Source organism: Phasianus colchicus, chromosome 1 (assembly GCF_987193195.1).
Source record: "Phasianus colchicus chromosome 1, bPhaCol1.hap1.1, whole genome shotgun sequence".
Taxonomy (NCBI): domain Eukaryota; kingdom Metazoa; phylum Chordata; class Aves; order Galliformes; family Phasianidae; genus Phasianus; species Phasianus colchicus.
The window spans coordinates 144787113-144813652 of NC_143436.1; the positions used below are offsets into that span (position 1 = coordinate 144787113).

At 36.0% G+C, this 26540-nt stretch overlaps 1 protein-coding gene across 3 annotated transcripts in view; it reads left to right on the forward strand.

The window, feature by feature from the left end:
- Positions 1-26540, forward strand: part of NALCN (sodium leak channel, non-selective) — a 208958-nt gene that overhangs the window by 152791 nt on the left and 29627 nt on the right. For all 3 annotated transcript variants that reach the window (XM_090129227.1, XM_031613736.2, XM_090129232.1), the window contains exons 16-20: positions 8825-8961; positions 10190-10331; positions 21875-21948; positions 25491-25592; positions 26024-26093. In XM_090129227.1, the coding sequence (XP_089985353.1) occupies positions 8825-8961; positions 10190-10331; positions 21875-21948; positions 25491-25592; positions 26024-26093 (525 nt within the window). The remainder of the gene's footprint in view (positions 1-8824; positions 8962-10189; positions 10332-21874; positions 21949-25490; positions 25593-26023; positions 26094-26540) is intronic.

Below are 26540 nucleotides of genomic sequence, written 5' to 3' on the forward strand. Positions count from 1 at the left end.
ACGCATTGTGTCTAGTCAATATTGAATAACTATGTTCTTACAAGAGCAGAATAAATGCATCTTCTGCATTTGTTCATTTGAAAGTATTTTAGCTGCTTATTGTTCATCAGACGTAGAAGTCATAACAAATAATGGTGCCTAGTTTGAGTGAAGTCTCAAGACAGTTTGATGAAATGAAGCATGTCACGCACTTTTTTATTTTAAAGAATATTCTTTTGTGACTCAGTAACCTTTGTATGGAAACAAAGAAATCTGTGCTATTTATTCCCAGAGAAAAATGATTAATTTGAAAGTGGCAAAGCATCATCTAAATGTGAAAAAGTTACTGAAATAACAATGTACTGTTTTATTTCCTTTATTTTTTTTTAAACTACCCATCCCAAAACGTATGTATCTCTGAATTGTTTTAAAATAGGGGCCAGATTTATCCCATCAGATTGGACATAAGGTAAAAAGTTTTTTGAGTGGTGAGGCACAGGAACAGGCAGCCTGGAGAGGTGGTGAACGCCCCATCCTTGGAGACATTCAAGGTCAGGGTGGTTCAGGCCCTTGTCAGTCTGATGTAGCTGTGGTGTCCCTGATCATTGCAGGGGAGTTGTATGAGATGACCTTTAAAAGTCCCTTCCTGTCGGTGCTCAGTCGAGTTAGAGAGCTCACAGTTCCTTGTAGCATCAGAATAGTTCTCAGAATCGTTCTTTATTGTGTTCAACATACATCTTATATACCATTCACATACAAGCCAGAAATTCCTGTCCCTCTAATCAGTTAATTGACCTAGCTTCTCCCAAACAACAGTGATAAAGGATGAAAGGTTTCTTAAGTGTGATAAGATTAATAATGCATACAAACAGAATCTCTTGTTTATCCTTAGACGCAAACAGATACCGTTTGCTCTCTGTCTTACACTCTAGACTACCAAGGTAGACAGTGATAGGGTTTATCAAGGAGTCTGATAAACTCTTTGGTGACTTGCTCACAGTTACATCTTCCCCCACACCTTCCAACTCAAAAACTTCTGTGATTCCATGATAAACTCATTTTTACGTCGTCTAAGCTAGAGATTCTTCTCTAAGCTAATTATTCAGTCTAGCTATATGAAGAGAGAGAGCTGTTTAGAATCTGGTGTCTGACTTTAAAGCATACTGACTGGCACAACATGGCTTTTCCATGCAGCTGAATTATTTTCCTTTTTCAAAACTGCCTACCACTTAAACAGGAAGTCTCCTAACCAGCTACTGAGAATATTCCCGACGGTGATAAACCCCAAACTGTGCTCAGGCATCATCAAGGAGAGTCATAGCTGGTCAGGCCAGAACTTGGCCAGCAGCTTTACTAACAGTTGAGGAATATTTATAATCTATTTCCAATTCGTGAATTCATACTCCAGTGTATTACTAGTGTACAACTCCTGTAGCCTGACACTTTCTCCACATTTGGAAAAGAACTACCTCAATGTGCTATTCCATCTTAGTATGAAATGAGCCACAGGACCTGGAGTTACCTCTTCCTGTTAAGTGTAGGAAGTGCCTAGAGGATTAAACAACATATTTCACTTTTGGACAGCTGAAATTAACTGAATTAACTGAATGTATCATAGGTACTTAGCCTATGATACCTCTGGTGTAGCACTAGACATCACAAAAGTGACTTAAAGAATATACTAGATGTAAAATCTTTGTTTAGTCAGTGGAAAAAGATAAGCATGTCTGAAAGATGTAGCAAGCCAATGACCTGTAAGAACTGTCTCTTCATCTCTTTTGGCTATAAAGAGAGACAGTCATCAAGAGCATAATTAACTAAAGTAGGTATCTGAGTCTAAAGGCATGAAGAACAAATCTGGTCAGGTCAGAACATTGCTGGGCACTGAATCTGGTCACTGATTGTACAAAACCTCTTGGTGTTTTTTTTTTCTTTTTTTTTTAATAAATTTTTGTCACTGGAAGATGAGAAAAAATTGAGAGTATGGCTGATGTGTAGAGAGTATGGAGTAATTGCTCTGAAAAATTCATTTTATTTATCTGAATCAAAGGGAAACTCTGCGACACACAGGATTCCTCTCCTCCATTAAATGAATGGACTAAATCTTAGCTGAGTTTTGCTAGAGGAGTTTTTTGTCATTTGAATTGCAAACACATCTTTTCAGCAGGATTTGTTCACGAAGAACTGATAGGAGCTACAATTACTGGATGGAAGTTATTAAGAAAACACATTTGTGAAACTTTACTCAATATCTTATTAATTTGTGAGACTTCATGCAAAATTGAGGAAAAAGTTATTTAAATGAACAATTGGAAAGTGGCAATCACAGCATCAAATCATATTATGCACAGCATATAAGCCCTGTGACACAGAAAAACTGTTTATAAAAAAAAAAAAATCTTATACATATGAGAAATAAATGTGTAATCTTGCTCCTCCATCTGCCAGGAACTTTCTTAGCTTATTTTAACCTTTGATTATCAACAGTGCAGTCTCTGCTGTGAATGCTAGCACTTCTATAATCTTTTTTTTTTTTTTTTTTTTTGGTACATTTCAGCAAAAATTCCCCACAGCACCACAGAATATGGCTAAAATCAATTTAAGTTCTGTTTTACAGTTGCTAGATGGAAACACTTCTTACTGCCTGCAATGTCCCCATTTATTTAGGTAAGTCCAAAGGGCAAAACTTGCAGCTGGTACATCTAGACTCTCAACTGAAAGAGGACTAGAAAGGAACTTCAGCTCTGAGCCCTTGTCTGAGCAAACTGCATAGCTCATAGCTGGCTCTGTCCTGGACGTCCACCTGGGCTTCCTCCCAGACAATGTTTTAGAGTAGTTACGGGAATATTTTACCTCAGGGAGTGCTTTCAGACGAAGCCTGGACAAGGCTTCATCAGGTTTGTCACCTCTAAGCCAGACAATTCTGTTGCACTCTCCCAGCAAGCCTCACAACTTTCAGACAAACTCATGTGCTATTGTGTCTCTCAAAGTAGGCAGTAGGCAACCCAAATTTCCTTCCGCGGGAGTGTTACTTGAGTGAATTGTACAAAAAGGCATTCACTTTATTCCAAATGGTTTGACAAATTGGAAAATCCATGGAGAAATAACTATTGTAATTGTGTCTCAGGGTCCAAAGGAACCAGAAGCCTAATACTGTGAAGTACGGTTGAAGTCAGCTGGTACTGCTGGTACTTCAGCGCTATAGACAAACTTAATAACATATCCACAACATAAATAATGTATTTTTTTTTTCTGTTGAAAGTTTTTCTTTTACCCATTCAACCTACTGCATTTTGTCAATATTCTTTACCTTAATTTTCAGATTTATTTTTTTTTTAACCATCCTTTTTGCATACAGTTTGTTCAAATAAAATTGAGCCTTGTTTTTATTTTTAAAGGAGTTACAGATGTAAATTCTAGTAACTGAGCAGATGCTTTGTCTTAAATTTTAATCCAATACAGGTACAAATATGTTGACATATATTTATTAATTATTTTTTATGAGGGTGGATAGTGGTAGGACAAGGGGGTATGGTTTTAAACTGAGACAAGGGAGGTTTAAGTTATATATTAGGAGGAAGTTTTTCACACAAAGGATGGTGACGCACTGGAACAGGTTGCCCAAGGAAGTTCTGGATGCCCCATCCCTGGAGGCATTCAAGGCCAGGCTGGATGTGGCTCTGGGCAGCCTGGTCTGGTGGTTGGTGACCCTGCACATAGCAGGGGGTTGGAACTAGATGATCATTACCGTCCTTTTAAACTCAGGCCCTTCTATTATTTATGCAAAGCTGAATGAATCATGGCCATGAAAGCTTACCCGTATGCATGTCTTTTTGTGCAGCTGTCATTCATGTCCAAAAATTTGCCAGATCAATATCTTCAGAATAGTCATAGAAAGGGAAAGTAAAAACACTTATTTAGCCTGTCTTTCTGATTTTGTTTAATTTAGATGTAACTTACTGCTAATTGGATTTTGTTCAGAGTTGCTATTAGCAAATCAGAGATCATGGCAAATATGATAATTTGGATAAGAAAAAAAGATCTGGACGACTGCTGGATAGGCGCTGGTATCAGTTTGCAATGTCATCTATTTGTATCATGCTTAAAGCATGATACACACACAGGAGCACATAGCATATCCTGTCAAGAGGGTAGAACAAATATGATATCATCACTTTATTATTCAAATACAGGCCCTAGGGGAGATTTCCAGTGAAAAAAAAGTTAGTATATAGCAGCACACTGCAGTGTACCAGACAATATTAATTTAAAACTATCCTGTAGTGAGACACCCTGAACTTTCTCCAGTGGTTTGAACTCACCATGAAATTACTCTGGGCAGCTGGCCATTGCCTAAATAAACTGTATGTACATTGGTAGTACAGCTTTTAATTTTGGACATGATTGAGCTCAGCTTGTTATGAAAACTGTCAACTCAAATGGAAGAGTTTGAGCAATTACACTGAAAATTACATTTTTCATAATCATTTAATTTCATTGAAATATTTACACAGCATTTTAGTGAATTTCACTGACTGCAGGAAAGTGCATCTTTCATTTTTTACAAATTGCACATTGTTAGCTCTTCTTTCAATCCTAATTAAATGAACAGAGGGCAGCAACAACAACAAAAATGTTAGGAAGGATAGGTCCCATCCCCTGGGATATGATTAACTCTGTTTTTCCTCTGGCATGTTCTCGACAATGTGTCAATGTCCTAGAAACTCAATGACTGTATTAAATTTGAGCTTGCAGTTTGCCTTGCCAAGAACATTACTTTCAAGGATGTTTCTGTCTTTAAATGCAAATTGGTGATATGAACAGATACCTCAGTTAGCTCTTTGAACTCTTCAAGTCATCATGCTCACATTACCTGACCCCAGAGCTCTTCTATGCCCCAAGCTGTTAGCTCCTGCCTATAACAGAAGTTGCACTACATGCTTGAGAAGAATTGTTACTTTCACCCTGATGACACTGTCTGTGGTTAAGATCTGTGAGATGATAGTACTACAATGTTTTAAGATAGAAAAAACTGAGATCCACCTTTTAATGTTTTATTGATCTCTTCAGGTTCTACATAGCAATGTGTGGCTGAAGTACTTAAGAAAATTGAAATATGTGCTATATTTAAATTTCACCACTTTCATTCCTAAAACATAAATTAGAGAGCTTTTGTAATTTGCATAGATGGTTTGTTTGTGAATGACCTTGTTTGCAATCTCTGTTGGCCTGGCTAGGGCAGTGTGATTCCATGGGAGATGCCAGATTCCTGCTGGGAGGGCTGTTATCTCCAATAGGGCAGTCATTGCTTTGTTGGTCATCCTGATGCAAATGTCTGACCACCACTAGTGTGCATATACGTTAAAAAGCTGACCCTGCCCCTTTTTCCCAGTAGTCATTAACTGCTGTCTCTCTTATTGCCCCTGCCACTCCCTTCTTCCACTTTCACCACCATTCATACTACTGTATGTACTTAGGACAACTGCTTATGGGTTTCCTCCAAAAAAAATCTGTTTTGCTTACCAACACAGCTCCCAAACTAAATCACCAAGCGGCGAGTGCAGATGGCTGGGGGACTCACTTCAAATTGTTTTGAGCCAAATGGAAGCATAGCCATAATGTCATTCTGAAAAAAAAATGTAAATATCACCAGTAATTTGTCTTTGTTACAGCTGTCTTCTGTGTGAACCAGATCTAGAGTTCCTGGTGCCATGAACTTGTATCTGAATGCATTGTTCAAGCTACTATGAACCTCCCCGTTACTCTTCCCCATTACTCTCCAGCACATTTTGATGAGTTCTTCTGATCTTGGCTCAGAGTAGACAGTAGTACTGTATGTATCGTGCCATTAAATCTGCCCATATAAACTTAAGAACCATGAAAATAGTGGAAATAGACATAAATTCCTTCTATGGAACTGGGCTAACAAAATGGTGAGCAGTGAACTGCTCCCAATAGGCTCTTTGGAGCTGGAGACCAAGAGACAAGCAGAGCATATAAAGCCAGTATATACTTCCTTGCCAATAGTAATAACAATAATAAAATAAAAATCATAGAGAAAATGTGCTGAAGTTCTATTTTGGGTTTAGATGTTGCTAGAAACATTCTGCACCATCATCACTACATTTCAGTTTCATTTTTTATCTTTAAAAATGTGTTATGTATAAAAGAAGGTTAAAATGTACAGGATTTAAGCAGCGATATAAAATGGGATGTATTTCATGCAGAGCAACAATTATACCCTAAATGTGTAGAGAAGAACTCAGGGAATCTATATTCTTCACGGTCCCCAATATGTAATATTATCACAGCATGTGTAATTGGAGAGATTCTGTAGTAATGCTTTGACTTTAGGTTATTTTAAAATAACCTAGATAATAAGCCTATCTTGGATCATTCTCCTGGTTGGGTGGGGGTATTACTGTTCCTTCGCTTCTCACTTTAGCTACGCAGTTCCCTGTTACCAAGCTCTCTTTGATCTGTTCTGTATTGAGACTTCAGGCAGCACTGCACTTTATCATATGCTTCTATCTTGCGTACGCTGACTTTTGTAAATGGGAGTCCATTGCTGCAAGAGACATAATATATCCATGCCCAAACCTACCTGTTTGTACAGTGATTTATTACTAAAAGCAAACTAGCAGAAACTCAAAACCCTCTTTTTCCTCTAAAACTTCCCCCTTCTCAAAGATTTTCAACACTATAATGTTGCAGAAGAGTCATGGCAGTTTATCAAATTCATTTCCCTGATACTCTGGCATTTGAAGGGTTCTGTCTAGTGTGAATGAAATGATGAGGCATTTCCCTCCAGAGATCTCTCTGAACACTAATAGATTTTCCTGCAAGGTTATCAATTTTTATTCTCAGCCTAAAAAATCCCTTTCTTAATTTCATCCTTACATTCCTATGTTACTCCATTACGAATAATTTGTTTTCACATAATTCTTCCATTATTTTAAATCTCCTCCTTCTGTTTTACTATCAGTTATGGTTGCTGAAATTTTAATATTGGCCCCCTTTAATCTTTCACTCATCTTTTCTCCTCTGCCCCACTTGTTTCTGTAACTCTTCCCTTGTTTTCATGTCTCTCTGCTTCACTGTTTTGGCTTGTCAGTGTGAAACAATGAAATGGCATTTAGAACTGAAAGCAGACCCTGGAACAGGCTTCTCATAGCAGCACAGAGCTGCAGATTTCTGAGCCATTTTCTAAGACTATATAATATCTAAACAAGAAAAACTGGTTGCAAACATAGCAACCAATCTGGTAATGTAACTGGTGTCCAAATTGCCTTTTTGATGCTCTATTAAAGTAAAAGTTCTGGTATAGCTTCTGCTCTTATTCTTGCTCTAGAATTATTTCCAGTCTTTATTGTCTCCTGCCTCTACTTCTATTTTTGTCTCTTTTTTTTTGGTTCACTTCAGTATTTGCAGCCTTCACATTTTAAGATCAAGTGAATTTCATTAATATCATAATTTCTTCTTCTAAAGAATCATTAATGAAGCCATGAAATAGGACCGGACATAATACAGATTTATGCAACATTCCCCCTCTCTTCTGATTCAGTACTTTACCATTAATCATTAGGTTTTGTTCGTAGTCCTTCAAACAGTTTCCAGTCCACATGTCAAGCTGTATCCAACCAAATATGAATCGATTTCCAGTTTAAGCTGTCCTACAGCTGGGAGTGGGGATGTTGCTGATAGCATGACAGTGCAGCAGCGCAGTTGTTCTTCTGTGTCATGCTGTGGAAGCATGCACTGCTGGAGGCAGTGCAAATGCTCCATTCGACTTCCATTCACCTTTGTAAAAATCTATAGCTGGTACCTGTCAGCAGTATTCCCTGCAGGTGTTGATTGTGCAAAACTGTTTTAAAATACATGCTCCCAGGCTCGTGCACACAAACTGGTGTGGGAAGGAGAATTGAACTTTGCAATTAAATAATATCAATCAGATGTGATTATGGAAATGGCGCACTGTATTTGAATACACGGAGGATAGAAATTAAATGTTTAATTTCCCATTTAATGCTAAATGTTAAAATGAATGTGTTTCGTGGAATCCTTCTGAATGGTATTTTGTTGTGATGGCACAATTGAGTTGCTATATGCTCAGGATCAATATTCTTAGTAATCAAAATTCAGGAATCACATCTCCATATCAAATTTCTTTCATTTTATATCATTAGATGTATCCATTATCTGTTCATGTAGCTGTATTTGCCTTTTCAGTACTTAGATGAGTGGCAGTCCATGGCACAACCATTTTTGAATGCTTATAAATGCAACATTCATCATTTGATTTGGTGCAGCTCATTGTGAGAACTACATTCTTTTGAGTCCTTTGTATTTATTTTAATACTCACATAAATGCAATTTTCCTGTTATTTCCTTGTTCTGAGGTCTGAATTCCGTTATAATTCCTCCATTTATAAATGCTACATTCTGTTTTAATATTTTAGGGCTGTCAATACATACAGAAAGATGTGACTAATAAGAAAAGAACATGGATGTTTATTTTCTTCATAAAGTGTTAGGGAACCGGGAAAGAAACACAAGAATAAGCATAGTAAAACTAATATGTTTTGTATTTTAAAAGTAAAAATATTAGCATTCCTCCAATTTCTTTACTTTCAGCTAAAGGCATGGTATTGTTCAGTATTTGTCAGCTTCTTGCACGAACAGACTAATATGCTCCCTGAGCTGGCAATGTACCCTCTGTAGTTCTTTGCTGCCATCTTCTGTTTCTTTAAGTGATTGCTATTATTCAAATTCTGAAAAACAAAGCTGCAATTTCACAGTGCAAAATTTTCACTTTCATTCTTTTCTTTCTTTTCTTTTTTAATAGCTGAAGCAAAGTGAAGCAAATGCAGATACAAAGGAGAAGCTTCCCTTACGTCTACGCATCTTTGAAAAATTTCCAAACAGGCCACAAATGGTGAAAATCTCCAAGCTTCCTTCAGATTTCACCGTTCCAAAAATAAGGTATTGAAATATTTCTATTGGTAATACACTATTAGCCTGTCTGGTGTCACATAACACCAACAACACTTAACTGTTTTGCCTATGGAGTAAGCAGCTAACAGAAAATCAAAGTGAAGCAAAATTAATATTGAAGTCTAAAGGAGCTGACATTTTATTTTTACCTTAAAAATATCCTATCGCTCATTATATCATATTCATGAAAGGAACTGGAACCAACACAAATAAAATACAATTGAAAAGTACACTGTTGTCATTCCACTCCCATTCCAGGCTTAGGTTCTTAGCAGGCAAGCAGCAGTCTAATCAGTTCTTACGTGACATTTTAAAGATGAAATCAACTGCCAGCAAATCATGAAGAGTGGATAACACAGATAATCAAAGAACAGTTACATTGTGATGACCTTGTCCCCTTCTTTGGACGACTGCTGTTACCACTGTCCTGCAAAACTCACTTCAACAGTTGGCTTCTAGATCATCAGTTAATAATACCATTCATTCTTCTTGACAAAGTCCTAAGAAGGATTACAGAAATCTTAGGGCTGCTGCCACAGATCTGCAGCTAGCAAATCAGACTCTCCTCAGATAAAAATTAGTTATGATATAGTCAACACTGAAAATTGTAACTACTACTAAGCTACTGCTAAACTTAGAAGACAGTAAGATGAATGTACATTTGTTGTAAACAAATACTTCTGCATTTTAAACGTGGCATATGTGAGGCACAGAATTGCTGAAGTGCCTTAATACTGGCATTCTGAGCAGTTACATGAACAGATGTTGTTTGAAGTCTTGAAGAAAGAATTTCTTGCAGGAAGTATGTTTCTTTTGGATTATATCAGCGTTTGATTTATATTGCAGTAACAACTCACAGTGTAATGAGCTCAGAAGAGCCAAAAACTGCAAAAGGCACTTTAAATATTTAGCACTTTAATTAGCAAATAAATAGTCAAAATTCTCATAATTATTTTTAAAAGGAATTAAACTACTTTCTTTGAAGCTACATGCAACCCATCTACTTCTTAATTCAGCTACAGATTTATTTAATAACTAAATTTATGTTTTATCAGTTATTTTTTCTGTACTCTGTCCATTTATAAATCTGCAGTTTAGCATACTTTTTCCTCACAGCTCACCTTGGCACTAATGTGTTGTGACATACTATAATGAAAACCAAATATTAACTTTTCTGGGGTCTTTAATCAATCTGTATCTTCTGTTTGTTCACAAGGGAGAGTTTCATGAAGCAGTTTATTGATCGCCAGCAACAAGACACCAGCTGTCTGCTGCGAAGACTTCCTTCAGCGTCTTCTTCATCCTGTGACCATTCTAAAAGATCAGCAATTGAGGAAAACAAATATATTGATCAAAAGGTAAATCAAGAGTATTCAGCACTGTAGGTCTTCTCTTGAGTCTTGTGAAGAGAGATCTCAGATTATACAGTTTGTCAAATTACATAAAAGTAAACACAAGCTAGGACAACTGAACACAAAATAAAAGGTTATGCTTAACTTTGATAGCCTAAAGCAGGCATCACAGCAGTTCCTCATTTGGTTTAAATTTTCCTCTCTCCTTTAACTTAAAAACTCAGACTGTGGTACATAGTTTTGTTCAATGAATCCATCTTATGTGCATAAATTTTTTTTAGTCTTGCTGTTAATCATTGAGAAGCTATTAGAAAATTAAAAGCCTGTGAATATCATAGCGATAGGCTTGCTTCTTTTGAAGCATTGAAAACTCAGTCACTGAAGCAAGGTAGATTGTAATCAGTGGAGATAAGTAAAAATCTAAGATTTATTCTAGTTACTTAGAGGACATTTACATCTATGTAGGTTTAGGAGTCACTAGAAAACAGATGCTGAACACATGCATTTGAGACTCATTGTGTTAAATGCTGACAGTCTCCCAGATGGACTGGCATAGATGTTTGAATTTGAAAAATTCAAACCAGGATTGCTTGGAATGATGATGACTGTGGTGCTGCTGCATGAGTAAATGTGTGCAATTTCTGGCACCATATAAAACTACAGGGTCAGAAAAGCAATCCATGTATGTTGTGGAAGATACTGGTTTCCCAGATTTCTAATGGCATTTACACTGATATCAGTTCTTGATCACTTGTAAAATTATATAACTAATTAGTGACGAGTAAGTATTTTCATAATGAATAATGGGATGCTCAGATCCTGTTTGAAGACTATCAAGAGGTTTGTAAGTACAGTTTAAGAATGACAGAGAGTCACAAGCAAGGAAAGGAAAGAGGGCAGGTGTGGTTGTGCAATGTATTTGGCTTTCATAGTAAGAGATTTGCAACTAGAACTCAAGGTAGCAGGCAGAAAGTAGACATATGGAAAGTAATACTATTCTGCTAATGAATGTCAAGAGACAATTTACAAACTACTGTTAATTTTCATGCCCACTGCAATGCAAGGACTCCTTCCTATAGAAGGATGTAGTTAGACTATGGCATCAGTAAACCAAAGCTGAACAGCACAGCCTGAGAGGGAGGTCTGCGGTGCAGAGTTGTTCATCAAACAAAGAAAACTATGGGATTGGCTCAAGCCTATATGTACACCATCTAATCTAACAAGCACAAAAGAGTTATTGGATAAGTTATTTACTGATAATCCTAGGGGTCAGCAGAACTATGCCAAATATTATTAATGATGGATCTCAAACACCGTGCCAGGGAAATCAGTGATATTTCTCTCATGTAATGAAGAGACGAGTGGAGAGTTTAAGCATGTTCCAACCACATACATAGGTCCACAGTGTGCAGTGCAGAGCTGTGCAATGATTTAGTAGGTCTGTTTACATGACTATAGCTGAAGTATATTGAATTGTAGTCTTAACTTTGTCTCACTGCTGTTCACAAAAGTTAGTCCTTGCTGGTTGTGTTTTAAGATAGCTGAATAAATGGCAGAGTTTATTCAATGAGATTTTGCGATATGAAAATAGAAGGGTATGCTCTTTTCAACTTTTCCCTTCACTCCAAGAGCAAATATGACTGATCTGACTTTACGTTTTGAAGTAAGTTTTTTGCAAATTGGTTTTGGACTATTTAACCTGCTTTAAGCATGTACTTTTGGATTTTCTATGCCTCAAAGGTAGAATCAATTATGAGTAATATTTTTGACAAATGTAGCTAAAAGTAAGGTATTTACACATTCCTATTAAGAGGGAGTAAGCACCATGTAGGATTTTATAAAAGTAATTACTCTGGCTTTCTATAGTTACTGTTGCCAAGGCAACCTCACTTTTGTATGCACAAATCTTCTTAAAAATATCCTTAAAACAAGCTTGGAATGACTGATTGTATTTAAATGTAGACCTTGCATGTATATCTTACTTTGCTTTGTCAAACAAAAGGAAACTTGACCAAACATTTTACAGGTATTAGTGCATAGCAGATGCATTTCCACTCCTCCAGATGACAATGTGATGGCTTCAGAAACTTTTCACATCTCTTTTGCATTGTAGTTGATGGAAAAAAGTAGAATGGAATCAAAATGTGGGATTCTGCTGGCAGATTTGACTCTTTCCTTCCTTTGTGGTGCTCCTTTTTCTCCCAGATTTAGATAGCATGTCTGTACTCCATGCCTACTGAAGTGATAAGAAGTGTGTAATATACACACTTACTTGTAAAGTAGTTCATAAACATTATTTTCTTCTTTCTCCAAAAATGTGCTACTATAAATACGGTACTTTTTTTGTGTTCAAAATCAGTCTGACCCATCATTTGTCACTATCATCAAAGCAAATTATTCTGTGTTCTATTATGTAATGGATTTAGTAAGACTTTTCAGAATTATAATTGTCTACTTCCTTCCTTGGAAAGCAGTTTTAAGAGAGTAGAGGATTTTCATCGCATTATTTTTTTAAGTTGCTTTATCTTCTCTAAATAACTGGAAAATGTGTTTATTCATTACCATAACCATAATGAAAATCCATTTGAAATTATTTTCATCTATGCCAAATCAAAGAACAGTTTGGGAAAACAGATATCTCTATTATATCACTTTTTTCTAGTCAAGCCTGGGAATTCCAGATTTATTTCTAAATTAATATCACAAAATAAAATAATCAAAAACTAAAATAAAAAAAATGACTTCTAGATACCTTAATGCTCTTAACCTTGTGTACACACTCTCAGTGTGTGTGATTAGGTTAAGTAATTAAATGCATAGGTAGACATGTGTGGACAGACCATGCTATGTTCATTCGTATGCTTTGCATGCCAGCTACATCTGGACTGTTTCAACTACAAAAACTCAATAGGCACCTTAGCATGATATTTTGGTTGAGCTGTTAATTACTATCTGTAACTTCATGTGCACGAATAGGATTCTCCAGGGTTCTCTGATCTTAATACTTCCGGAAATGGAGTGTGGCCATTCTTTTCTCTCTCTTTGAGGTCTGCTAAGCAAATTTCTTAAACCCACTGATCTTGTCACAGAGTTCATCTCGCTTGTTCTGATGCAGTCTGCAGGCCATAAGTTGAAGTTCTGGGTCTCTCACTGGAGAGACCTAGGCTGTCGAGGCTCTTGTTGCAGTAGAAGGTACCACAAAAATATCTACTGGTGGAAGAAAGAAGACTGATTAAACAAAAAATGCAAGTGTAAGAAGACAGTGTCATTCTAAATTCATGGGAAAAGTATGTAATGAAAGGGTTAAAAAATAAAAATTCTGATATCACATGAACCTTGTAGTTATGGCAGAAAGATAGCTTTACAGAGACAGAGGGAAATACGAAAACTATTCAAAACACACTAGGAAATTTCTTATCTAATCAATATTTCCATGAATTCTTGGACAAGAGATCGGGTTGAAATATGTGTTCACAGATGATTTTTTGGTGTGGGAGGATGAGAAGAAAGGAAATTGACTGAAAATAAAGACATCTCACTGTGATGACTCTTACAAGAGAGCCTGAGGAATATTTGCAGCAAGATTCAGGGGGCAAAAAACAAACAAGCTGTAAGATTTACAAGAAATCAGGCGTCTAATAAAATATAGCTGTGATAGTAGAGTATTGGCCATGAGCTCTTAACTTCAAGGCTAAAATCAAAGGAAGGCAGAAACACCTCAGAGTGCTTTCTTAAGAGACATACAGCTTCTAGCAAGCCATGCTAAAAATTGTTGCTAAGAGGCTGCTCCCAAATTAGTTACTTATCTTTGATCACACAACACAGCACATCACTGTTAAATTATAATTCAAAACTGACAGGCTCATGAGATGAACTTTGAAAATGCCTATGGCTTATTATGTAGATATACCCATGTGCATGTTTACAGCTGTGGCACAGCAGGAGTGAATTGCAAAACAAAGCAAAAGGGTTTTCAATATATACACACAGTTTATTGCTCAGACTTTTCACTTCTCTCGTTTAGACAAAATAGCATAAACAAGTTGGTCTCTTTATTTCTGCATTTTTAAGATTAATTGGATGGTAGCAAATATATTTTTTCTGTCTTCTTTACCATCGTGTTTCCTTTCACTTGTATGAGTTTTGCTTTTAGCTCTACAAGCAGTGAAGTTCATAGCCATTCCTTTTTTCCTTTGGGAACAAGATCCGTAATTAAGGTCTAGCTCCTGTGGAAGCTCAGCCTCCCACACCATATGCCTCTCCCGTTGATTTCCTAGTTATAGCAGCAGCTGTATGATGGGAGGTGATGGCCAAAAAGTGAATGCTGATCTCGAAGGTAGCCACAGCTATTACCATGAAGGATTATGAATATTAAGCAGCAGCCCTCATGCTGGGTTCTGTGTTCTTTGGGGAGTCGGCACGCAGAACAGGGCACCGAGGTGATATGTTCATGATGACCTGTGTTACTTAGCAGGTGGGCTGCTGAGCTTTGCACCTGGTGGTTGTGTTTTTTTCGCATGTGTCTGTTTGGCTTCATTCCCAGATATGATCCTGCTGTTATCTGATATCTGTTAAAGTTAGATGGGATGGGACACAAACGTCAACCCGATTATAAGCCTCATCCTGGAAGGGTCCAAGTACCTCCTTGGAGATCAACTCCCCTTGGTTTATGTAGAAACCTGTTTTCAGCACCTCAGGGAATGTTCATTATTTTATCTGGTTATTATTTTGCATATACATTCAACACATAAGACTGACCACAACTTTTGATGCGTGTTGGTTAGCATCATGCATACTCCATTTCTGGAGCTGCTGAGACATGAAATCTCTTCTTGGTGTTGTTACTTAATGTGGTATTTTGTTCCAGCATGTCTTGAGGTCTGCTCTCAGCTTCTTTCACTAACTATTCTGTTTCTTGCAAAAAGAACTACTTACATTCCAAGGGTATTCTGAAAGGCCTTTTCTTTGCAGAAGTTGTTTGTAATTGTAAGAGCTGAAAAACATTTTGGTACTGAAAACAGAATGTCCTAAGATACCTTTTAGAAAATCATCAGGCACAAAGACACTCTTATAGATTGTATTCCTATTTTTAATTCCAAGAAGAGGAACTAGGAAAGAATATTTATCCATGAACGATCATTTCCTGAAGTGAATTTGCACTTCTTGTCATAAACTCATATTCAAGGTTAATCAGCTTCTTCTGAACTTTTCTTTTGATGTTCTATTGTGCAAAGCAGAACTTGTGCACAAAAAGTACAATAGAATTCTGCCATGTTCCTGATTATTCTGTTAGCTATGTGATTAGAAAAAAATAACCATATCTCCTTAATTCTGAATATAACAGAAGCTAATAAATTGTAATTCCACATGAATTCCAAGCAGAAAAGAATAGTAATATGTAAATATTAAGACTATATTTTTTTCTAAGGTATTTTTTGCAAAACTTTGTGAATAAAGATCATCAAAAATCACACAAACTGTATCCTAGTCTCCTCTCACTGAGGATCTAAGTAGATCTCTCTCCACAATGTCACTGTCCTTATATCTCTTGTTAATTAAACGTAGACAAGTTCTTCAGTCTTACCTACTTATATCATCTGCAGGATATTGCCAAAAGCTATTTAGATAGTATGTTCAGAAGAGCCATTAAAACAATCTCCCTGATAGAATAAGAATGGCTTGTGAATCCATCATTTCTTGATTATTACAGCCTTGATTTTCAAAGGAGATTATTTTTGTTTCATGTCTGTTCTTACTGAGATCTTTCTAATGAAGTTAATATATGGAAACACCATGATGCATTTCAGGTTTTCTGAATATTAATTAGGACACTTCTTTGTCTATTTTGCATCTTTTAAAGATTTGGGTTGTTTTTTTTTTTTTTTTTTTTCAGTTTAAGCAAATAAATAACAATGCTCTTATATCTAAATAATAACATAAAATAATATATATATAAATATTATATAGTATTACAATAATATAAAATAACTTACAGGAAAAGACAAACTTGTAAACTGTATTCTCATAAAGTGTTTTCACACTTCATCCTGCAATATTTTATTTTCTGACCACATTTCAGAGCAGAGAATGAAGAACTGCAATAATAACAAGGCACTACTCTTGTTATGGTCTGTCTCAGGCTACTGATGATTTTAAATTGCTTTGTCACTCTTGCCTCTATATAGTATGCTAAGAATTCTGCCCAGTTTTCAGTTACATTCTGGGACAAAAGTAACTGAGAACTGCATTCTTTGCCATTTTCAATGTGCCATGATTTGTCACTTCTATCAGATATTATCTTTCTATTTCATCAGTTTTGCATTTACAGACGGAAGGTTTGATACAAGATGCCTTAAAACACAAGGGACTGATCATGTCTTGTTTCTTCAATCAACCAAAATTCAGACATGGCAAAATTATTACAGCTCCTGTATTACGAGGCCTGTTCTGAAAATAACACCTGTAGTGGAGTCTCTTGCTCTACTGCTTTTCATCCAGCACACTGTATCATGTCTCCATAACAGGTTGGCCAGGAGTCCATCCTTCTGTTGGCTGCCATGAGCCCTCTTTACAATGTTTACTCAAAGTAAAGTCAAGAGACTTGAAGGGAGGGATTTTTCTTCTTCCCTGGAGCTTCCATGTGTTTGTTTGAGATGAACTATTAGTATCTTCTTTAATTTTTGAGGGGATTTATAACTTTGCTGGTATTAGCTTTGTCCACATTTTCAGACTTTACTGAAAAAGATCCTTGGGCCATGTAGATTTTCCAGACCAATAATCAGCTAATTAGAATAGCTTAGCTTTCCTTAAGAAACAGGCAGAAATCAAGATCTACAAAAGGAATGAAGTCTATTTCAGGTCAGTGACTAGAGAATTAAGGAGATTATGCCCACTTCTTCCAGACATCTGATCAAAAGAGACAATAATTGACTCCTTGTTGCACTTATCTAATGGTAGACTACTTTCATGACTGTTTTGTGAGCCTGTTTCTTATACAGAACAGCCTTGTGAAGGACAGATTTTCAAAGTTGAAGTTTAGTTCTACTTTGAGTGGGGGAAAAGGATCTCTAGAGGTTCCTTGCATCCTTTATGATTCTGCAAGTATTAAGCAAAGTTTTTAAAAGACCTTTAGAAATTTCCCACTGATTTCCTTGTGATTTAGACATTTATCCTACACCAGTTCTTTTGAAAATTTTGTTAGGTGCCTGTCAACAATTTGCAGTTTTGTAGTTTGTTTTTCATAACTTTTTAGTTTTCTGTCACATTTGTTTTGATAGTCTGGTATCTGCAGGCCAAAGATGCATAAACAGGACGTCTTTGAAAAAATAATTATGCCTGCATTTGAGAGGCAAAAATACCTTGTATTTAATGGAATGCTCAAGTCTTGAACAGATTCTGCACAAATAAACATTATTTCCTCACTGTTTTTTAAATATAACTCTAAAATATCACTTATTGCACTGTCTCTTCATATATTCCCTTGAAAATGTACATGTTTAAATAATGATATAATACTTAACAATCTGTTCATTCAGCAAGCCTGCATAAATCATCAGCAGGCATTCAGCAAATCGCAAACTAAAACAGAAGCTTTAGATTATTTTTTCCTCTTGCTTGGGATTTCTAGCATGATTCAGAAGAGTATTCCCATACAGTTTAGCAGTTGCTTATAAAAGATTGCTATTAAGAGCACTACACTAAAATTCTAATGTTCATGTAACACTTAAGAGACTGCCTTAGAAAAATCTATTGTGTTCACTTTTTTTTTTTTTTGTCATTGTTGACTACACTTTTCAAACATCTGTATCTCCTTATTTTCTTGTGACTTTGTCTCATCGTTTGCTGCAGAATATCCACCAATACTAGTTTGTCTCTCCTGCCAACTCTGCCATGATACAAAAATATTATGCTATGTCATCACATAGTTTAACACAGTTTAACCTGCTCATAACACAAAATCCTATGTCAAATTCAAGTTGAAAACAATTGCTTTATGCAGTGCTTGCTGCAGATTATACACCACAAACACATCACTAGAAAAATATATCAAATGTTTGACAATAAATGGCATTTCTCAAAACTTAGAACAAGTGAGACATATTTAAACCGTTACGAATTGTTACAGATCCCCCCTCAAGTCAGCACTGCTGTGCCAGTACACTTTGGTTATGGGACTGATCCACAGTCATTTGTCATCTAGCAAAGACACTCTGTGATACTTTCCTTAAATCTCATGCAAAGAATTCGCTCTTTTTTTTTCTTTTTTTTTTCTTTTTTTTTTTTTTTTCCTCCAGGATAGAAAGCCTCGAATTTTTAAGTATCCTACTAAAGATTTTCATTTAACATGTCTGCAGTACCTTTCCAAAGCAGCGGGTGGCACTTGCAGAGCAACAATGGTCAGTGATTTAGCTGCCTTTACAGCGGATACAGTAGTTCACTGCTTTGTCCCTGTCACTTTGGACAAACAGAAGTATATGGAAATGCAGAATTCAGATCAAGTTCACACCGACAGGACTGAGTCATTCTCAGTCTGCCCGAAGTCTTTCCTACCAACAGCAGCAATGAAGGGTGCTAGTATTTGTTGAAGAGGCACTACGTACAGATTTCCTAATTCTGTGCCCGTGGGCATGGTTGTACAAATAAACTTAAAGGAATGTGGAAATCAAGAGATGTTTTATTCATGGTATTATGGAAGCACATGTTTTCCATCGAAAATCATTTCATCCAGGAAGTATTACTGGTACCTTACTGACCTGTCACAGCTGTTCCTTTTAAGTCAAAGAAACCCTGAAAATACATATAAGACTAATAGTTGCTGTTAGGTGATCGCAGGACAGTGTCTTATGCTAAGAAAATATTGCTCTACAGCAGAATGTTGTATGGCTCTGTTATTTCTGCTCTAAGTGTACTTACAGCCTGTATAAATAAATAAATTTATATGAATAGCAGTACATTTGAGGATGCCCTCATAGTACATCACAATCTATGCTAAAAAAAACCCAGCAGGCTAAAGAGATAGGCACTAAAATAACCTCAGTAGATTATAGTACACTTACTTAATTCTGTATCATCTGATCAAGTAATGTCTTTTCCAAATTAAAACTGCCAGTAATTTCCTCTACAACAGTCAGAAACTCAGCAGGTATCACAAGTTTTTAATTGCCAGCCTCCTTCTTGATGCAGCATCTAGACATTATTAAATAACACAGTGATAACCAACCTCATTTTCTATTTCTGCAGTTCCATTGCATTTGCCTGGTGTGCTATGCAAATTTGAAAAATTAAACAGGAAACACTCTGGTTCATTTATCTAATGCAGACACATTTAAAAATCTGTAGTAATCTTTGATTTTGACATATGCATATTGATATTTGATGGCTGATACTTTTAAGTATGAGACGCTGATTGTATGTACACATCTAAAAAAACTATTTTGTATTGCTTCTACTGGATATTTTAAATTTAAGATAAATTCAGTGATGTTCCACTGAAACAAGAGCTCCTAAGTCCTAAGGAGTAATCATCTATAAAAGCTGTACAGCTGAATTAAACAGCTGGATACCTGGCTCTGGCCTAAGCTCTATCAGGTGCACAGGTGGGCAGGGTGATAAACCTTCAGAACTGCACCTAAACCTCAAACCATCAAGTATGCTCTGACCATGATTAAAGCCCAAGGCTGTACAGCTTCAGGTGCGAGTTTGATAGCTAGTTTTCTTCATAAGTCTCACTGAATGGAAAGAGGACTCAGCAGACGTACGTAGCCCTTGCTGTAGACCTGTTAGAAGCTTTTGTTTAGATCTTACTCACTGCCACTGGACGGCATGGAGGGGCACGAAATGTATCTGTACAAATGCTCTGCTTTTCCAGAGCACCTCCCCTTGCTGACAGCCTGGATGAATTTTCTTTTCTGGGCCACTCACTTAATGCCAAAGTGTTTTTACATCTATTTTAAACATCTAAAAGAATTGGTCTATGGCGGACAGGAAGCTGTAGAAAAAATCAGGAAACTCAATTTGTTCATTTTTTCTGACACTCTGAGCAAAAACTGAATTTGGAAGGAAATAAATGCTTTCTCTGTTCAAAATTTTTTATTTTTCTATGATATGTTAGCAAGCAAATAATTTACATTAGAAATAAATGGACATCAGGCATTAGTAGGCAGTCCTTATTTTTCCTTGGTGTTTCATCTAATTGTGATTATTCTATGACAATTATTTGTACAAGAGCCAAAAAAAAACTGAAACAAATAGTTTCAGACAGTTTTCCACCTTCACTATCCCCATAAGTTTAATGTAGCCCTCAAAAAAATAGTAATAGCTAACACCTTGCAAAATGATAGGTACTTTTGGGGTTTGGATTTTTTTTTCCAGTCCTGATGCAAGAAAAAAAAAATAGTTCTCTGAGATACCAGTTGCTAATCAATGACATTAGAAAAAATAAAGATATGAAAGAGTGCAAGATATATTTGAACTCACAGTAAGGTACCATGCTAAAGTCCTATAAATGATTTTAAGCCCTTGGAAATATATTTTAATATATGAAATACTCACATCTACAGAACATTTAACTGGCTATTACAAGTGGGGCCTAAAAGCAACAGCTATTTTATTAAGGGAAGTCAAAATAAGTAAGTTTTAAGATATTTTCTATACTTCTGTTTTTCCTTCCAGCGAGACATCTTCTGATGAATTAGAATCTAAGTCTGGAGAAAAGTTCTAGTAAAACTGTTGTTGAGTGACTTTGGATTTGTGGTAGCTTTTCAGAAATCTGTAATTAATACCTCTGTAAATAATCTCAAGTTCATGAGTAATGAATCCTTAAGACACACATCAATTAGACTAGTCCATTATTTATAATAAATAGCTTTAAATAAATATCCATTTCAGACTGATTAAAAAAAAGAAAAAGAAGTGTACACTGTTAGGAGCTCCTAAATCTCTCTAACATTTACTTTAAGATAATGATCTCCAAGCAGAGTTTGGCAGAGTTAATTCTTATGAAGTGCTACAGGCTTTCTGCTCATCATAGGTGAAGCTCCCTAACTCCTCCATTTTGGGGGAGGGAAGAAAGCGTATGCTTTTTCTTGTAACCCAATCTTTTCATTTAATATTCAGGAAGTGTTGAATAGCTTTTGCAAGAATATGCTTAAAATTGGATCAGAAACAGGCAGGAGAGGTGTAACAATGACAAAGGTGTTATTTGGCCAACTGTGGGAGAAAATAAATCTGTAGTAAAGGTAATAATATTCGTGCTAATCAACAGACTTATCTCCTTCTTTGTACTAGAACTGGGTCAGGAAAACCCAAAGCTGTGAGATAAGGTTAGGAATTTACGCAGTCAATAAACTTGCTCTGCAAGTTTTCATCTTTTTCTAGCATTGGTTTCCTGGCAAATAACATCAGGGACACAAGCTGTGAAAAATATCTGTATTATGGAGAATATATTTGTTTAATTTTACATATTCTCAGTGCTATGTTTCATTGGTCTATCAATATGCATGCTTTATTTTATTATAATTAAAACATACTTTTTTTTCTTGACTTTATAGCTCCGTAAATCTGTTTTCAGCATCAGAGCAAGAAATCTCCTGGAAAAAGAGACAGCAATCAATAAAATCCTAAGGTAATGTCAATGTCTTGTGACTTTGTTTTTCATTAATGTTACTGCATGTGAAATATTAATGGTAGTCTGTCCCTTTGTTGTATGTCTGTTACCTTCATTATCAAAGATAAATTGTTCTTTGGGTACATTGCACACTAAAAGAGCAGCGAGAGAGAGGTTCTTCAATCTGTATTTGAATTCTGTGCTGTGTAGAAAGATTCTGTTTCAACTGCATTCACTTTTTCCGTCAAAATTAACCCCAAAATAACTCCATGTAAACAGACTGACTTTATCTAGGGAATTCCAGCCTAGTTCTTACATAGTTGTGCAAATAAATATTCATGGAGATTGTATGCTTGAAAGCACAGGCTACAGGTAATCATCTTCCAAGTAGGAAATGTACAGTGACAAAGACTCCAGAAGTGTGACTTCTGTAGAAGGGGTTCCTGGTGTTTTGATAATAATTGCTCATTTTGGTACTCTGTCTAAAGTAAGTACTCAGTACTGCAAGCAAGCAATACATACCCAAGTCTAAAAGACTTGTTTGAGTAATGCTATGCTGCAGATTTTCATGCCACTGTCAATTTTACGTTAGAGTAGAGATTACTGTGGATATAATGTTTATCAGCAATGCCAACAGATTATAGATCACTCTGACTTTATATTTACATTGTTACCAAAGCAGGTGCATTTTTAGAATGACTAGTTCTGGGAAAATAATTAGTATAAGTATTAATAATTCATTTGAGAAGTACAGCTGCAGGATTAAATGTTGTAGGGCAAAGTTTTATGAGGAATGGTGCAATAGGAATTCAGCATGTTTTCTAAACTGCTCGGAAGATTCCTTGGATTTGCATGCTATTTAAGCAATATTACAGCTCATTAGGTCTTTTTAATACTCTGTAAGAATACTGCACAGATAGAACTGTGGAAATTAATGTGCAACTTTATCTGTCTTTAAACACATTCTTATGAAACACAATTAGTAATTCCAGTGAGTGCTCTCTGTCAAAATATTGCTGAGAAATATAAGTAAAAGACCTAAGTATTCCTTTTTAATAAAACTTAGAGCACTTCAACTACACAAATATATCTTGATTTTTATAAGCATTACTGTTATGGATAGATAAGAGGATTATTTGTCTTAAACAAAAATCCTTAAATTTATTCGAGAAACAGATTTCTTGCCAGTGTTTTAGTAAAGCATTTGTAATTAATTTCCTTGTTATATTACAAGTGATAAATATTATCAGTACCCATAGAGTTACACAAATGTCAAGTTGCTTTAGCGTTTTTCTGTACGCTAAAACACATAGAAAACATAAGGACAGAGAGAATACCTCACTTTTAAAAAATGTATTCTTAGTTATTTATATAAATACATTTGTGGGGTTTTCTGTGTGTTTCTTGGTTTGGTAGTTTGATGGCGTTTTTTTTTGTTTGAATATTTTTCTGAACTTGTCCATCTGCCCTGAACTTTTTTCTTTTCTGGAAAAGTCTGAAGCAGAGTAGGAAGAGAAACCAAATGAATCTTTGTTTCAACTTACCAAGATTCTCAGAGGTACCAGGACATAATTGGAAAACAGTCCCAATTTCAATCCCACTGATTTGCATTTGTACCTTCAGGCTTGTGCCAGGTCTTTTTATCAAGGAGGACTTCTCATCAATTCTTTTCTGAACAAGAGTTTGAAAGGCAGAAGAAGAATATTTTAAATTATTAGTTGAAAATAAAATAATAGATTAAAGTAATCTATTTAATGTGATAATTTAATCTACATTTATTGTGCTTTTCCATCTGTTTCCTGAGTCATCACTGACGGATTTTTGAGGATCACAAAGAAAATGAGGAAACTTCTGTCACATAAGCAAAATGTGGGATCATACATCTTGTAGTCCTTTATAGGGCTGCATGTAAGCCATTTACAAAGAGGCAGTCTTTAATTTCCTCCAGAGAAATAGAAACAAATAATAATTATTCTGGTGTCTATTAAAGCACGCTTCACAGCACTCCAGTCTGGCTGAGGCGGGCAGGGCCCTCTGTGTCCGTGTGTCCCAGCCCCTGCTCCAGCAGCACCACCCAGAGCAGGGTGCACAGGCCTATGGCCAAGTGGCTTCTGGAGAGCTGCAGGGAGGAGACCCCACAGCCTCTGGGCAGCCTGTGCCAGTGGTCAGTTACTATCATGTTGTGGCTTCTTTCTTCCTCACTGCCAGGCTTTGATACGATGCGTTTCTTAGAACAAATAAACTAGTTATTATTGTCATCTAGATTATTATTGTCATCAGGAGCAAAATCCAGACTTAGTCGCTACCTTCTGAAATTTCCACAAACACAGAACATCACAGGATTTCCACCTGCCTCCTGTAAACAAAAAATAAAAAGAAATACTCACTTTGGATCCATACACTTTTAATTTATGTGTTTTAATTCAGAATAAGTAAAAATAGGAGAAAAGAATGAAAGACAAAGTCATAGTGTATAAATAACATGGGAAGCCTTTTGCCATCAAGCATGATCATGCTATGCTGTCAAGAAGAGCATTTATCCGATCTTAGACTAGTGAACAGAGTGGTCACTCTAATATCATGTAGGTTTTTTTGTTTGTTTGTTTTCAAAAAAAAAAAAAAGGAGATTCAGTTCATTTAAAAGTCTGAAATATCACCAGCTGAGTCTTGTGTGAGTTTCTCTAAATCACTTGCATAGCACAAATGAGCTCTAAGTCATGTTAATGTAAAATCAGTCCCTGAAAAGTGAACATATTTTTCCAAGGATGAAATTTTATTTCCCAGCCATCAGAGTTCTTTCTGCTGCCTTTTAATGAAAATCTTTCTTTTCCTTATGGAAATCTTCTAGCCAGCAAAAGAAATACATGCTGTAAATGTAGCATGCTTACTAACCAGGTCTCTGAATGAAGTGCTGATTTCTGACAAGGTAGTGTACGATATGTGTCAGCCAAAATTCAGTAAAAGTAAATGAAAATTCAGCAAATGAATGGTGGGGAAAAAGCAAACAAACAAAAAAAACCAAGACACACAACAAAATGCTGAAATGCCTTCCTGGAAATCAGGTTTTTCATATTACTGATTACAGGCTATCAGCAATGCATAGCATTTCATTTCAATGAATATTTAGTCGCACTCAAAGATATGCTGTAAGTCTTGAGCATGTAAAAGTGTGCCAAGCACACCTCTGAAAGGGAGATACCCTAAAATGACAGCTGCATTTGTACTTTCCCTTCCCTACTGCCGAAGAGCTGATGTTACTGATGACTCTTTTCACACTCAATGAATGAAGACTGTAGAGGACATAAATTCTGTGGCAAACTGAAAAGACTCTCAAAGATGACAGGATGTGAAGAAAGTGTATCAAATGACTGGTTATGTTGCAGAGTGGGAACAGTTATTTTGGAAATTGCATCTTTTCATGGAAAGTATTTTGCTGCTTTATTGTTATTATCTGTTAAATCCTTCACTTAGCTACCAGGTAACGAGGCTGGCTTGTCTGAACGCACTACCTCAGAATTTATCGTTTATACTGAAAGTGATATTAACATATTTCTTTGTAGGGCCTGCACTAGACAACGCATGCTGAGTGGGTCCTTTGAGGGGCAGCCTGCAAAGGAAAGGTCAATACTTAGTGTCCAACATCACATACGACAAGAACGCAGGTAAGTGGAGAGAAAGGATGGTTTAAAAATGGTCTTAAAATGAAGGCAATGTACGGAGTTAAATTTGAGCAATAGCAGGTATGTGTAAAGCTGAAATTACTTCTGCAAAGAATTGAGTTCTTCGTTCTTCACTATAACCATAATGAAATTCATTGTAGTGTATAAATGGAAAAAGAGCCTTTTTATTTCAAATGCCATTTCCTTTGCTGACTACAAAGCTATCAATTTAAAGATCAGAAGGAAAGAAATTGACTTATGTTAGACCGGATTGAAAACAATTGAAGAACATATAAGCTTCTGATGTAAGTGAGAAAAAAAGATATGAATTTGAGATAATGTATGGCTGGAAAACAGTGCTTTATAATGGCCACCCTGTAAAGGTCAAAATTTCATCGTGAGATGTATCGTTAAATTGATTATGATTATTTCAGATCGCTAAGACATGGTTCCAACAGCCAGCGAATCAGTAGAGGAAAATCTCTGGAAACCTTGACTCAAGATGTAAGTCCTCACAGAAAAGATGGTTTCAATTTGGGAATATAAAAAATCGAAATATGTACTAAATAATGAATGCTTATGTAAAACTAATGTCTGTCTATGGTCTTGATTACTTGTCTTTTGAAATCTTGAAATCATAAAACAAATATTATAATTGCATTAGAATTATTTCTCAAAACAATTCATTGGCATGGCTATATCACTGATAAACTTACTGGTTTTGAAGCACTTTTTCAGATCGATATCCTGAAAGTGTAGACACTCCATTAGGAAAACAAAAATTGCTACACAGGACACCTCAAAAGACCTTACTCTAGAATTACAAAAATAACTCCGGTAGATGAAACAACACTTCAGAATTCCAGTGGAAGTTTAACAGTATTTTTCAAACATGAAAACTGCCAGACAAAAGGACAAAAACTAAAAGAGAGAATGGTAGTCACAGATTTT